Source organism: Triticum aestivum, chromosome 1D (genome assembly GCF_018294505.1).
Source record: "Triticum aestivum cultivar Chinese Spring chromosome 1D, IWGSC CS RefSeq v2.1, whole genome shotgun sequence".
Taxonomy (NCBI): domain Eukaryota; kingdom Viridiplantae; phylum Streptophyta; class Magnoliopsida; order Poales; family Poaceae; genus Triticum; species Triticum aestivum.
This window is the reverse complement of record NC_057796.1, coordinates 272,321,713-272,337,608: the sequence shown is the minus strand read 5'-3', so window position 1 is coordinate 272,337,608 and position 15,896 is coordinate 272,321,713. Positions and strand designations below refer to the sequence as shown.

The 15,896-nt window shown below is 51.1% G+C and overlaps 1 protein-coding gene across 2 annotated transcripts; it reads left to right on the top strand.

The window, feature by feature from the left end:
• The first annotated feature begins 7,449 nt into the window (after positions 1–7,449).
• Positions 7,450–9,993, top strand: LOC123168370 (uncharacterized). Of its 2 annotated transcripts, none has more exons than XM_044586249.1 (5): positions 7,450–8,275; positions 8,394–8,476; positions 8,573–8,681; positions 9,213–9,389; positions 9,481–9,993. In XM_044586249.1, the coding sequence occupies exons 1-5, from the start codon at positions 8,062–8,064 to the stop codon at positions 9,780–9,782; spliced, it is 885 nt and encodes a 294-aa protein (XP_044442184.1). In that variant the 5' UTR covers positions 7,450–8,061; the 3' UTR covers positions 9,783–9,993. The 2 variants fall into 2 exon arrangements, with proteins under 2 accessions (XP_044442184.1, XP_044442177.1); XM_044586242.1 differs by having other exon boundaries at positions 7,453–8,275; positions 9,478–9,993.
• Positions 9,994–15,896: the final 5,903 nt, after the last annotated feature.

Here is a 15,896-nt window from a genome sequence, read left to right as displayed (position 1 = left end):
AATAAAATAGAAAACCTACCGGAGACAAACCTTTGCCTTGCGCATAATCCACTTGAGTTAGATGGTGACGATCTTGACCTCCTCAAGTTGGACCACCTTTCTTGATAGCGCTGGCCCGATGAAGACTTGTAGATTGCTCCCTCATACTCCACTATGGGTGAGCCACTCTTCGACACATCTTCACAAGTTCATTGTCACCAAGATGGACAGCAAGCTTCAACCAAGATCTCTTCGTGATGCTCCACTTGAGCTTGCACACCGCAACCTTGATGGTGATCACCACTTGATGTCATCCTCCATGGGTTATATGATATCTTCCTTTCGATGCACGCCCATTGAAACATACCGAACTCCACGTAGGACTCTCACGTAGACCATGGGTTAGTGCACAAAGCGTAATGGACAATGCTTACCATACCAAGGGATCACTTGATCCCGCTCGGTACATCTTGTACTCTTTGTGTGTTGATCAACTTGATTTACTCTTTGACTTAGTCTTGATCAACCTTGTATCATGTATTCTCTATGACCAATCTTTGGATAATTCCTTGAGTGGCACCTTGGTCATCACATAATCTCCTTGAACCCAACAAATGGACTTCAAAAAATTTCTATGGACAAACCCTTCAAATATAGCTCAAGGCAACCATTAGTCCATAGGGATTGTCATCAATTACCAAAACCAAGCATGGGGGCACCATGCTCTTTCACTTTTCCTTTCTTTTTTTGTTTTCTTTCTTAATTTGTTTATGTTATCTTTGAATTTATTTCCAAAACAAAGCATTTTTAAATTCAAGTTGGAAACTTTGTGAATGCTGGACATTTATCTAGGGCCTTTTGATTAATTAGTTGCTGCCATTATTTTATATAGCCTCTATTAATATTTCTATTTGACTTATTTCACTGAATTTTTCTTTCTCTCAAAGCTTTAATTATTTGTGTTGCAAATTTATTTAGAGGATTTTTTTTAATTCCTTGATTTGCCCCTATAGGGCCTCTTCTTATTTTCTGAAAGGTCTTTTAGGGTTTCTTTTAGAAATAGGGTTTTAAATACTTTATGGTTTTGGAATTTTACTTCAAATCAAACTAGATCAACATTCAAACTAACACTCAATCCTAGTTAAACCCTAGTTAGTAGCAAGCTAACACAAGTATTATTAGGAAAATTTTAATTCCCTGTGAATTTTTCAATATTCACGATTTGTGAAAAATATGGGATGCGACGGTGAACATGCTTACATAACCCACAAAAAAACCACACATGGGGTGCACATCGCGAATGCACACTCAATAACAATCTCGACAATGTGATCCCTCACATCGCACACATATCTTTTGGGCCAATTGTGTGACATGGTTCACATCGCGCGCTAGGCTTTACGCCACTACTTTGCCAATTCACACAATTGGACTTGTGTGAGGGAAATATGTTTCGCAAACACTTTCAGTTCGACTATGTGTGATGTGTCTTGTTGGACCTAATTAATCATCTAACCTGACATGGTAGGCTAAGACATAATATCTACAGTGGAGTAGTGGTAGCGGAGAAATCAAGTAATAGTCTCGTATCACATTGGACCACTAGTAGCATTAATTTTCTCTTCACGATATGATAGTACTAATTTCCAAAGACCGCAGTGCATTTAAAGTGTGCCACTGAGGGCTTGCTGTTCATTTTGTTCTTTTCTCCCCTCAACCATCCATCCAAACCATAACAATTGATGTCTCTGTGCATCCCCTCCTTATTTCCATTGTCTTCCCTCCCTTCCACAAACCACACCGTCGACGGCCATACATCCCCACCACCATCAGTACCTCTTCCAACCTCCTCTTACTCGCCCGCTGCTTATGGCATCGATCATAACTCTATGCCAGAAGACATGCCATGTTGAAACCGCAGAAGGAAAATAGATCTATTGAAGGTGTACGAACCAAGCTGCAGACCTAAGGTGAGAGAATGACTCTTTTCCTAATATATAGCTAATGTATGTGTATTGTATCTCTTCTATTTCAAAGGTCATTTTGTTAAAACTTAAGTTGTGATGTAGTATCTCTAGAGAGATCACGATAACTATGCCATTTACTCATGTCCTTTTGTCTCCTATCTTGTTGTGTTCCTCAACAAGTCTGCTCCTCGTTAATTGCTTTGCTCCAATGAGTTTGCCTTATTCCTACCAATAATCTTGGTTCGGCCATTGGACTCGGGAGGATTAAGGTTGACAAGTCTTTTGGTTCTAGTGTGTGTGCCATTGAGAAGGCATCATTGAGTATGGACAACAAATAATGGACCTGTCTACCATAAAATAGAAGTATTAATCGATATTATGACCACAAGTGTGAATGCTTAGGATTCAACATAGTCGGGGACGGTAGACCGAACATTAAAATCAATCAAGACATATTGAGGGCATCATTTATTGAAACCTTCAGATTTTTCAAGGAATGGAACCGTAGGGAATTCTTTCTACCTAGGTTGTTAAGTTCTTCCTACGGTTCCGTAGGGAATGCAACTATAGGATTTTTCACAAAATGGAACCGTAGAGTAGGGAATTCTGCTCCAAGTGCACTCAGTAGGGAGTGGACATGATGGACAATCCTCGTCCATTAGGCTGGATACGCTAGTGATCCCGCTTCTGTGAGAGAAAAACTACTCTCTTTTGTTTTGTTTTTTGCGCGGGGAGGGGCTACTCTCAGAGATGGGAAAGCAGACGTTTTGCAATAAATCATTTTCCCATATGGCTATGCATGCTCAGCGGCCTACCCGCTTTCATGTTAGTCCGACAATACGCTTGCTAGCAATTAACGAAAAAGGCTTCCGCCCCGCTTTATATATAAAGCAACGATCAACGACAACCCACCACATACAGCACCCACCCACACTCACATCCGAGGCAGGATACATAGGTGCTCAAGAACAACTACACACTCCAAGCAACATCTAGCGTACTACAGGTAGGAAAGATAAATCAACACTAGACTCCAAAGGAGCCCTCAAACATGACACCACGAAGAGGGGCAGCCGAAACTCAACGGATCAGGGCCTCCAAAGTGGTGTCTTCAGGAAGATCACAATGCCCTAGCGCCGCCACCGCTCGATCCAGAGGATCGGGGTCTTTACCCAGAGCATCCCGGAGCATCAAAAGCAGCCACGATGGAGCCTTCAAGAAGGGTACGACGCCCACAGACGCCGCCACTGTCAGTCTGGCCAAGGCAGGCAAAGTTTTCACCCCGGCAAGCACTATCCGCCACCGGAACAGGGTAAGCGCAACCAAGACAGGTTGGTCACCCCCACCATCGAGCGCCGAAAGCTAGTCGCCACCTCCCTCACGGCCATGGCCGCCAGCCAGCACTCGAGCCGCGCCCCTCGCCCACAGGCACCGCGTCTCCCACCGGGCAGAAGGTCCCTCCTTCCACCCCCACACGAGCCCCTTGATGAGATAGAGTACGAGCAGGCCAAATTCGGGGGGGGACTATCGTCAGCGGCCACAGCCAGGCTGCACACTGGGGACCAGGGCCACCCTCGCACACGGCGGCAAGGCCGGGAAGCACCCCTACCTCCCTCCTAGGAGCACCCCTGCCACCACCGGCCAGCCACACTCACCACCAGCCGCAGGACACATACCAAGAGCAGCGGGGGGGAGAAGGTCGCACCACCACCACCGCGCCGCTCCCTCCACCAGCCAAGATGGCCACGACGGAGGCGGCCGCCCACAGCTTGAGCCGCCCCTGGCCCGCGCCCCTCAGAGGGCTAGATCCGGCAGAGCCGTGACCGCATCCGGCCCCCAAGCACGCACCTCCAGCATGCCGCCATCGCACACACTGCTCCTGGTGCACCATCGCGCTACTGCGGCCATCGTCTAGCGCGACACCCCAGCTCAGCCGCCTCGGCGCACTCCGAGCCCGCTGAGCGAGAGGGCGAGATCTCCCCGACGCCGACTAGGCTTCGCCTGGCCGCGCCTTCTGACGACAACGAGGGGGAGAAAGAGCAGGCAGGGGACCCCGCCGGCGGCGGCTAGGGTTTCCATCTGGTCGCATGTGGGGCTACCTGGGAGGAGGGAGGGAGGGAGGGGGCTTTTTCCCACTGCTGCCTCAAAACGTTTTGACATGGGTAGAGTACATTTGAGCTGGGTTGCCCATGGGATGGACCCATCGGAGATCAATCGTGTCCACGGTTCGAATTTCAGCATGATGACCAATGACCATACATGCTACTGCTTGGATTTTCGTGGGGCTAGGATTGCATTGACTAAAGTTTCCTCACGGTAGCTGCAGGCCTGCGGCAGCAGTGCTCATAGAGTCACAGTGTAGTCTTGGGACGCTTCTTTGTTACGTGTCGACGAACCTGTGGTGGTAATCGCTCAAGGTATACACTGTGTGTGTCCATTTTGTTAGAAGGGAGAGAAGATTGGTGAAATAGTTGTTCGTTTATTGCTTGAGCCTCGTGGGCATATATATAGGAGTACATGATCTACTTGGAGTACAAGGCAAGCCAGAATATTTCCTAGTCTAACCTATGTTTCCAATCTAATCAATATACTCAACATCCCCCCGCAGTCACAATGGTAGCGACGCTGACGGTGAGACTGGAGAAGAATCCGAAGGCAAGCCGACGAACACCCTCCCACAGTCGTAACGGTCGACGCATCGTGGAAGGCGTGGCTGGAGTAGAAACCGACGAGGTTGCTCAAGCAAGGCGGTAGCCCTTTGTGCCGTTTGTCGAGGTAGCCAAGAGCGTAGGTGGTGTAGCCGTAGTCGAGGTAGCCGTGCGAAGAACGCCGTGGTCGGTGTCGAGTCGGGGGTCGCCGATGTCGAGGTAGTCACCGTGGAGCCACGAAAGAAGAGCAGCGGTGGCGGCGGCGGCCTAAAGAGGTGCCGACTAGAGAAGGAGCGCGGCGGCGGTGCTTGAAGTAGGCGAAAATGAACCCGAGAGCGTGACGAAGACCGGCGCGGACGGTGACGTTCCTCGCGCCAAGGGAGACGGCGCGGCGCATATCACGTGGAAGTCAACGCGCGTGGACGGCGGTGGACCGCGTGCCGCAACGTTACGACCCGAAGGGGCGACGCAACGGCGGCGGGCTGGTCGGGGCGATGGTGGGGAAGACCTCGGGGCGGTTGCAGGGATCGCGTGTCATGCTCGCTACGGCCCGACGGGGCGACGCAGCGGCAGCGCGAGGGTCGGTGCAGCCTCGGGGACGGCCTGGAGCGGACGGCATCGGTGCGGCGGTTGATAGCGGGCCGCGGCACTACGGCCCGAAGGGGCGACGCAGCGGCATCGCGTGATGTGGTGCAACCACGGGAACAGCCTCAGGGCAGCGGCGGGGACCACATGTCGCGACGCTACGACCCGAAGGGGCGACGCAGCGGCGGCGGGGATCGGTGCGGCCACGGGGAGAACCAAGGGGTGGCGGCGCTTCGGCCCGATGGGGCGACGCAGCGGCAGCCCATTGCTCGATCGGCGGAGGGGCGCGCTGAACTTGGGGAAAGGGCGGTGACAGCCGGCGTAGGTCGACGAGCGGGCCGACGTGCGGACGACGGCCGTGAGGGGCCGCCTGTCGCACGAGGCCGCCGGGTCGGTGAAGAGGCCGGCCAGTCGCGCCGGTGCCGGAGTAGAGGCGCACGGTGGTCGACGACGGCGGCGGGCGACGCAAACCGATCAAGCATAGATCGGAAAACCAAAAAGAAAAACGCCGATCAAAACGACCGGCGAAAGAGCGAAAAAAACCAGAGCAAGGGCCCGGAAAAAAGACTTTCTAGGGCAGCCGGCCAACACGACCGGCGGACGAACCCTAGGTACGGGCGGCGCGGCCCCCGGTGGCGGTCATGAAGGCTGACCGCCTCGGGGCGGCGCGCGGGTGCGGAAACGGCGGCGCCGGCTAGGGTTTAGAACCCGGAAACTGATACCATGTTAGAAGGGAGGGAAAGGATTGATGAAATAATTGTTCATTTATTGCTTGAGCTTCGTGGGCATATATATAGAAGTACATAATTTATTTAGAGTACAAGGCAAGTCAGAATATTTCCTAATCTAAACTATGTTTTCAATCTAATAATATACTCAACACATTCTGCAATACGCACGACTTGCGAATTAACAAAATGGCAGAAAAAAAAAGGGCCACTACGTAGTCCTGTGTACGTGCTCCAGTTTTCTTTTCTTTCATACGCAGGGGCATAATATAGTCGAGTACTACTGTATACGAGTCAAGTCAACGTGCATGGGTGGATGCTATCGAGTATGCTCGTGTGTGCATGTCGGCATGCGATGGCGCATATGTACCTCGACCAAAGGTTGGAGAATTATAGCTAATCCACACACAGTTTTACACAGAGGACAAACTTGTCATGAGTCATGCTGTGCGGCTACGACCATGATAGTTTTTGTAAAAGTGCATGCTCTAGCCAATGCAACAAAAAACCAATTTAAGAGAGAGGGCCGGACATTATACTCTAACACTCCCCCTCACGTCTATGCTCCTTTGGAGCTATATGACGTGGGCAGTGGAAGCGGGGGCAGGCCGCAATTATTTATTGCGCTTACTGGGTTTTGAACCCTGAACCTGTTGGTTGTAAGTTTAACCAGTTCATCCATCAGACCGATCTGATGGAAGAGACTAGGCAGCACATTATACGTCAACACTTCTCCTCACGTGTGGCTTCCTCAGGCCTAAACGTGGAACGAAAGTGGGCTGCAATTTAATTGCGCCAGCCGGGTCTTGAACTCAAGACCTCTTGGCTCCGATACCATGTAGAAGTGCATGCTCTAGCCAATGCGACCAAAAGACCGATCTGAGAGAGAGGGCCGGACATTATACTCCAACAGTTTTTGACCTACCATGCAACACAAGTTTGACCGCCCATTCACCCTTAACCCCAGATGGAAAAAGAATGAATTTGCATGTCATCTGTGGCTTTTTTCGCCGTGATTATAAGGTGGTGGTGGTTGCCCTCTCCTCTAGTTAATTTTCGCAATAGCTATATTTCAGTCGACTGAATTTTCGGACTTGGGTCAGTCGATTTTGGTCGAAGGAAGAAATAGCCAGAGAGGAGGAAGAAACTCGCCGGAGGGGAGGAAGAAGCTCGTTGAGCAGGCTAACCCGGTGTCTATCTTAGGGTTCAGGGTGGGGCGGTGGTGGTGGGAGACCGGCGGTGGTGGTGGTGGGGAGGGTGTGGCGGGGCCTAGAGGGATGGCCGGGGTGGTGGGAGATCGGCGGTGGTGGGGGGCGTGGTGTGTGGATTCGCCGGAGAAAAAACTAGGTGTGGCGGGGCCTAGAGGGATGGCCGGGCAGTGGGGGGTGGTTCCGGGGAGGGCGGGGTGGCGCTCCGCAGGCGGCGGGGGCCGGTTGTCCGTGGTGGCGGCTGAGGAAGAAGAACAGGACGATCTATTCGGAGGAGGAAGACACAATCTAGGCGGTTCATTTTCTATCCGACGCTTCAGATTCATCGAGACCAGATGGACTCACTGAAACGAGGTTTCAGTCGACTGGCTCCGAGCCATTCCCGTCAATTTTACTTCACAGTGTGATCAAGCCCAAATGTTATGCAGCGTGGAGCCCCTTTCCTTCACATTTCAAAAAATTGTCTCCATTGCTAATGCATGCAAACTTGCAATAAGCCAATAACTCGGTCTCCCCACAAGAAGAGAAGCAGTGTGAACAGTAGAACCCACAGTTGTATATTTGAAACAGAAATACGTAGGAAACAAGGCCAAAAGTCAAGAGGAGGCATGGCGAGATGAGATCCACGTAAAGAAAGCGAGGAGGCTCGGAACCGCGAGCCACGAGAAAGAGCTCCCCTCCCGCAGCGGCGCCAAGTCATCATCCCTTTGCATGCTTGGTGGCCCGTTCCTTGTCCACTTTCGACTTTGCAAGATTTCCAAGCTTTCCCTGACAAAACTGTGGCTGCTTGACATGCCGGAGCCGGACTGCAGCCCGCAGCGCGCGCACACGCCCTTTTGCCGGCTTTTAGGCCTCCCAAAAGCCCTCCCTATTTCGGCACGCGCCCCATCCCTCCTCACTCTCACCAGTGTCTTTCAGCAACTCTCCCTCTCTCTCTGCCCCACCCATGGAAACGGCCGAGGTGCAGGAGAGGCAGCATGCCTGGCGGTGGCCTCTGGGCGCCATGGCCTGCAGCAGCGGCAGGTGTTGCCTTCAGCTCGAGTGGGATCCGCAGCTGATCAGGTACTTCGGCGGCCTAGGCGTGCTGGGCGTCGCCGGCGGCGGCAATCCTGACGATCATGGTGCCATCGAGCACGAGCTTGGGCTCTTCTTCCCCAAGTGTACGTGGGGCGTATCTATCTGGCTTGCCATTTCGTTTTTCTCTGGCACGCAGTTGAACTGTTGCGCCGTGTCTTCAATTCCATGCTAATGTATGGTAACTGATTTTCATTGTTGCAGGCATGGAGTGGCAGGGTTCTTCAGAGCCGCCGCGGGAGGACGTGATGGAGTGGTCCGAGGAGCAGTTGGAAGAACTGATCCGAGTGAGTGCAAGTCAACAATGGCGTGCAGCGCAGCTATCTTAGAGTGTTACTACCACTACCACCTTTTTTTTACTGGCCTCTTGCTTGCCTCTTCAGAATTTCCCGATCCTAGACGAGGATCTGGTAGGCTTCGATCCCAGCTGCATTCTCGAGGATACAAGCACCGCTGCTGATGCTTCTTTCCTGTGCAAGAATTCGAATGCAGGTTAATTACTACTGACATTTAATTTGCTTATCTTAGTTCACACTCTTCAGACAGCGGTTTGTTAGTCCTGGGTGTTTCATTTAATCCATGGTACGTACTGGTACTTTTCCAAGTATCTAGGACAGACTTTAATGATTATAGTATGGAGTAACTAGGGTGGTTAGGAGATTCATGTTGGGGCCCACCCAAGATTAGCAGCACATTGCTGTCCTAAGCCCATCATCTGTCCATCATGAATCATTTGACTTGTTACTGGACTAGGCAGGCACTGCTTCTTGAGTAGAGTAAAAAAGAAAAACTTTGGACATGCATTCTCAGACGGTAGCACCCACCCAGATTCGGTTTTACCTGCTGCATATCCTTGTGTGCTCATCGCCTCTTAAAACTGAAATCTCATAAAACTGGGTTTTACCTGCTGCATATCCTTGTGTGCTCATCGCCTCTTAAAACTGAAATCTCATAAAACTGGCCCCTTTTTTTTTTTTTTTTTTGCTTTGTTAAGCACCAAACTGATAGGCTCTGCTTCTGCAGGGGCTGATGATCTTCTGGCCCCGAGCTCTGCCACACCGGTGGAGCCGCCCACATTGCCGGTGGCGCAGCGGGGGCAGCCTCCCCTCAGCCCGCCCTCGTCCAATCGCCACAGCGACCAACAGCGCCAGATCACTCGCGCCAACTGTTCGGCCAAACGCTCGGCGACACAAGAAGAAAGTACGTAGTGTACAACCCAACTTACTCACCTGTCCATTTAGTAAGAACAAGTTAATTTGGTGCTAATGCTGTATGATGCATTGCGCAGCAGAGCAGGATGGAGGGAGCGGCAAGAGGAGCAGGAAGGCAGGGCCGACGGTGGTGCGCCCGTTCTCGGTGGTGAAGCCCGGCCCCCGCGGGGTGGACGGCGTCGAGACGCTGGCCGACATCAACGAGCGGATCCTGACGCCATCGGCGAGGCCCGTCCGGCACCCCGTGGGGGAGTTCGCGAGCGCCCCGCGCGCGTCGGCGGGCGGCGACCGCCCGGCCCCGTCCGGCAAGGCAGTCACCAGTTTTACCAGGCTGCACACCGCCGGGAAGGGCACGATCACCGTCATAAGGTCATCCGGATAAGCATCCGACTGTGTGTGCGATGAGCATCATAAGTTCGTCTTGCTGGATCATGTTACATGCGGCCTTGCTCATGTGTAGATTAAATAAGTAATAATGACCAATGATCAATCGTACTGTGAAATAAAATGCATGGCGCGAGGCTGTATGAACTGAGAGACCGATGTGCGCATGCGATTCTCGATGGGAATTGGCAAAGGACGAGGAATTTGAAATAGTACGAGTCTTTTAAAGCAAAATAAAGATGGTTGCAGGGCTAGCTTTTGCTCTGGAGCTTGACGAATTGATCGGGGGCACCTTTGGATCGTACTGAGGCAAAGTGTGCGAGGTTTTAATTGTACCCCTAGGTATATGTTTCCTGTTACTGCTGCGAAAAAGACCTCAGCGTCTCAGCCTACGGCACCCGCTTCGCTTTCTCTGGATTAGGTGGCCCCCCGCCAGATTTGAGCCCCATGGAAAATTGCGCATTTTTGTCACTGTGCTACTCTGTGAGGCAAGTTTAATCTCTGCAAATGTACTTTGCCTAAACTAAACTAGTACTGCTATATGTAATTTGGTAAAAATCTGCCGTAGCAGGCCACGGTTGCGTGTTAATATAGGGATGGAACTGCGGCAACTGCCCCGTCCGTGGCATACAGGATTCGGTTGTTACAGACTTAATGAACAAATAGTTATAGATATTTATTTTTTGCGGGGTTAAATAGTTATAGATATTAACGTATACGGTTTGGGCTTTATCCGAATCGAATACTGTACAAGATCATCTAGACGATTCTGGTCTGTTCTAGCACCCACCTTAGTCACTCAATCCCACATATGTTTTTTTTGCGGGGAAATCCCACATTTGTCAAGGTGAGATTGTGCCTGAATTCTTCTAGCTCATCATGGTTGAGTTAATAATTTTGCAGTTTCCTTTGATCGTAGAACATGCCCTAGGCCATCTCATATGGTGTCTCCGCATGGAAACTTGGACTTGTTTCGCTTTTTCACTCTATGGGACTATAATAAACGTATGTCTCTTCTTTGGGATGATCTCTTGGTAGAACTGTCCAACATCACCGTTACTACCTTCTGCCTCTCGGCCATGATTCGGGTCCATGACTCGGGCGTGAGCTTCAAGCTAACCACCGTCTACGGCCCTACCGACCACTTGCTCAAAGATGTGTTCTTTGCTGAGCTTGTTGCACAGAAGCCACCTGCGGGGGTGGCTTGGTTAGCCTCCGGGGATTTCAACCAGATTTACCGAGCTAGGGACAAGAACAAGCGGAACGTAAATTGCAACCGAATCAACCGGTTCCGGGCTTCCCTCCATGAGTGTGAGCTCAAAGAAATCCATCTCCAGAACAGGAGGTTCACCTGGAGCAATGAGAGGTCAAATCCTACCTTGTGCAAGCTTGACTCTTTCTTTTGCAATGCGGAGTGGGACACAACCTTTAATGATCACGTTCTCCATGCGCTATCTTCGTCTCTCTCTGACCATTGCCCCCTTCTGCTTGCCGAGGATAAGGGGCCGCGGAGGCCTAGGACCTTTAGATTCGAGAATTTTTGGGCGTCTATGCCCGGATTCACCGAAGTGGTCCAAAAGGCCTGGGCAGAGCCTACATTATGCTTTTCCACAAGCTAAAGAAGACGGCCATGCGGCTCTCGGAGTGGAGTAGAGGCCTCTTCTCCAAGGCTAAGGTCCATCTTCACGCCGCCCTATTGGTTATCCTTCGCCTCGACATTGCCCAGGAGAGCAGGCTTCTCTCCCCTGAGGAGCGTGACCTTCGTGCTCGCCTTAAGAGAAGGGTGATAAGCCTGGCCGTGCTTGAGAAAGCACGCAAAAAGCAGTGTGCCCGAATCGCTAACATCAAAGAAGGAGATGCCAACACCAAGTTCTTTCACCGTCGAGTCAACGCGCGGAGGAGAAAAAACCACATCCACCGCATCATGAACGATCAAGGGTGGGTAACCGAACACAAGGCCAAGGAGAAGATAATCCATGACCACTTCTCGCATGTCATGAAAAGAGGAAGTGGAAGTACGACGGACTTCAATTGGGAGGAGCTCAATCTGGAGTCGCATGACCTGCACGAGCTTGATTCGCCCTTCACTGAGGAGGAGGTCCTCGAGGCAATAAATAGCATGCCTAGCGACAAGGCCCCGGGGCCGGATGGCTTCACCAGCCTGTTCTTCAAGAAGTGTTGGGCCATCGTCAAGCTCGACCTCATGGCGGTGATCCAGCGCTTCGACTCCCTACACACAACAAACCTCCACTGGCTCAACTCTGCGAATATTGTGTTGCTTCCCAAGAAGGATGGGGCGGAGAGCATCGTTGACTTCAGGCCTATTAGTCTCATTCATGCAGTCGCCAAGCTCATCGCCAAAGTGCTCTCTAGTAGGCTTGGACCGCACATGTCCGCCCTCGTCTCCAACGCCCAAAGTGCCTTCATCAAAACGCGGAGTATCCATGACAACTTCATGGCTGTTAGGAACCTTGCTCGTCGCCTGCACAAGAGCAAGACCCCTTCTCTCCTGTTCAAGCTGGATATTCGCAAGGCCTTTGACTCCGTCAAGTGGGAGTATTTGCTTGACCTCCTGCAGAGGCGTGGCTTCCCTAGCAAATTTCGGGAGTGGATTGTGGCTCTCCTTTGTTCCTCATCTTCGAGGGTTCTCTTGAATGGGGTAGCCGGCTCTCCCATCAAGCATGGCCAAGGGCTTCGGCATGGGGACCCCATCTCCCCTCTCCTTTTTGTCATTGCCATCGACCCTTTGAAGCAAATCCTCGACACGGCAACTAGGAAAGGCCTTCTGCACAAGATCCGTGGGAGAGGGGTCATCGTGCGTACCTCTCTTTACGCGGACGATGCGGCTGTGTTTGTTGCGCCCATCAAAAGAGATGTGGACAACCTGGCGGCCATTCTGAGGGGATTCGGGGACGTCACCAGTCTGTGCACTAACTTCCATAAGAGCTCATTGGTGCCCATTAGATGTGGCAACCTCGACTTGGACCGCATAACCCATGGGCTGCCAGCTGTTAGGGCTGCCTTTCCGCTCCGTTATTTGGGGCTACCGCTGTCGATTTGGAGGCTGAAGCTTGCTGATCTTCAATTCTTAGTGGATAAAGTGGCGAGGAGATTGACAACATATGAGGGTCAAAACATCACCACCATTGGACGAGCAGCGCTCGTCAAGTCGGTTCTCGCTTCCCAAGTCATCTACTTCATCACGCCGCTTGTCATACAAACCACCATCCTGCAAAACATTGACAAACTCGAGCGGGCATTCCTTTGGTCGGGATCGGATAAGAAAACTGGGGCAAAGTGCAAGGTCAATTGGGACACTGTCAGTAGGTCGCTTGACTATGGTGGGCTTGGGGTCCTAAACACCTTCAAGTTCGCGTGGGCCTTGCGTCTGCGGTGGCCTTGGTATGAGTGGAAGGAGCCCACAAAGCTGTGGGTTGGAGGTGGGAACCCGTGTGATGAGGATGACCTAAATTTTTTCTACGCATGTACCACCATCACGGTTGGCAATGGTGCGCGGACACCTTTTTGAGACTCTCCTTGGCTTCTGGGTCGCAAGCCCAGAGACATCGCTCCGCTCATTTATGAGGCTTCCTCGCGGAAGCGCTGGAAGGTGCGGGAGGCCCTCAAGGAGAGCGCGTGGATTCTCAATATCAGGCCACCTACACCGGCCTCCATTGAGCATGTTTCACAATTCTTCACCCTATGGACGCTGCTCCAAGAGGTCCACCTTGATGAGCTTGCCGACGATGACATACTTTGGAAGCACACGGCTTCCGGGAACTACTCCGCAGCCTCCGCGTACAGGGCGCAGTTTTTGGGCTTGGTCCTCTCCCCATGGACCAAATGGTTTGGAAGGTTTGGGCCCCTCCGAAAGTCAAGTTCTTTGCTTGGCTCGCGCTTCAAGATAGGATCTGGACTGCAGACAGATTGCAGAGGCGAGGCTGGCCAAACTGTGGCCCTTGTCCCTTGTGCAGAGGGGTGCAGGAATGCGGTCCCCATCTATTCTTCAGATGCCGCTTCACCCTCAGGCTCTGGAACATGGTGATTCAGAAGCTCTGCACATCAAGGATTGGTGGGCGAGTTTGAGCGCCGAGGGCACCGCCAACCGAAAAGCGAAGGCTTCGATAACCATGTTGGTTTCATGGGTGATCTGGAATGAGCGTAATGCAAGGGTGTTTAGACACAAGAGTGCCCCTCCGCATGTCTTGCTAAACAATGTGATCGAAGAGTCTAACCTTTGGGTTAAAGCCGGGGCGAAAAATTTAGGGTCTTTCTTATTACGAGAGTAATTGCCATGCCGTTTCTTGGCACTGTGTTGTAACAGACTCTTTCTCCTCCTCATTTAATATATGAGGCAAATCTTTTGCCTCCGTTTCAAAAATAAAATAAACATATGTCTACCAAATATAGTTGTTCAGTTCAGCTGAGGATGTTTCATTGCTATCTTCTTGTTTCATTTACATGCAGACGTGTTTCAGCTGTATTGAAGTTATATGCTTGATGTGCTCAACTTGCATCCGGAGGATCCTATGTGGCGGGGATTAAATGAAGGAACCAAAATGGAGGGGATTAGGAGGGAAGGGGTTTACGGGAACTGGGGAGTTCATGCTCAGTTTACATTGGGGTCGGGCGGGATCAGCCAAGGTCGCTTCCATGTTATTTTTCGAGCAGCCAGCATGCAGGAGCACCGCCTTTCATTAAGAGGGGAAAATACGCACAAGTTGACATGTTTTAAAGAAATAGGGACATCCCAGAACCCAAAAAATGGCCCCATGCCGAATGCGGACAACACTTGGTTATGGTTTACTCTTGGACGAAAAGTCATGTCCCTTCGAATTATATCCTCATAGGCGATGTGGGCCACCTCGGTGTAAGTCACCCTGATGACATTGAAAATACTCCGGTACCTCTCTTTTCAAACGTTCCACACGATGTGGATGAGTTAACCACTTCGGTGTCTCCTTTGGGTGTTGTCCACTTTGCGTAGAAAATCGTCCCACGAGGCATTGATGGAAGGGAAGGTAGCTTCTGATCCTGAAGTGAGTGCATCACCAACCCAAGATAACACTAGCCGTCAAATAGCCAACAAAGAAGGGCAGCGCTTGCATATATGGGTAGTAGTTTCCGGAGCACTCAGGCAAAGTTGGCAAACTAGGTCGCGCGACTATCCCCGCTTAGCTAGGCGGTCCACCGCGAAGATTCGCTCATGGATCAAGAGTCACGAGAATAATACGCATTTCGGCTTTGCATGCGCCTTTCTCAGTCTGATGGGAACCGATGAACTGTGTTGTGTAGGTTGCGCGCCCCAGATCTAGGTGATTGAGTCCGCCCTTTGCGGGTCAAGCGTTGTTGATCTGGTGATCGACGCTAAGTTATGAATTCCCGCACCTACTCCAACCTTTTTAGTCGAGTCACCGATCGGAGCAAGGTGTCGTTCTGTAGTTCTTCATGGACCATTCCGTTTTTTGCATTATGAAAAAATAATTGAGGGTAATAGTAACGGAGGGCCCCGCAAGGCAGCCCGATTTTTATGCCAAAAAGAGGAGCTTCTATCGTGTTACAAGGAACCTCGAGCCGGCCGAAGGCCGCCATGATAAATCCACTTCAACCACGGCACACAGTATAAGTTCCCTCCCAAAATGGTCAAGGCCCGCAATTCTAAGACCCCCAAGCCCCTTAGACTACCCACAGTGCGAGTAACATAGATAGTAACATCACACATATCTAGATAAAGTAGATGACGTGGCAAGTAATAAATGAAGAAAGAGATGAAAGTGGTAACATAGCTAGTTACTACTAGTATGAGTAACATCACACATATCAAGGCAAGATGTGTCTATAGCCTAATAAATGAAGTGCTCCATGTTACCACACATATGTTACTCCCCACTATAGAGGTAGTAACATAGACTAGTAACATAGACTAGTAACATGGGCATGTTACTAGTCTATGTTACTACCCATTAGGGCAACATATCCTCTTCTAATTGATAAGACCCGACCTCTTCCTGTAGTCTCGCGGTCATCCCCGTTATAGAAAAATCCGCACAACAACTTGTCCATTTTGACGCGGGCCCATTTGGGTGGAAGGATGGTCGTCATGTGAAAATGG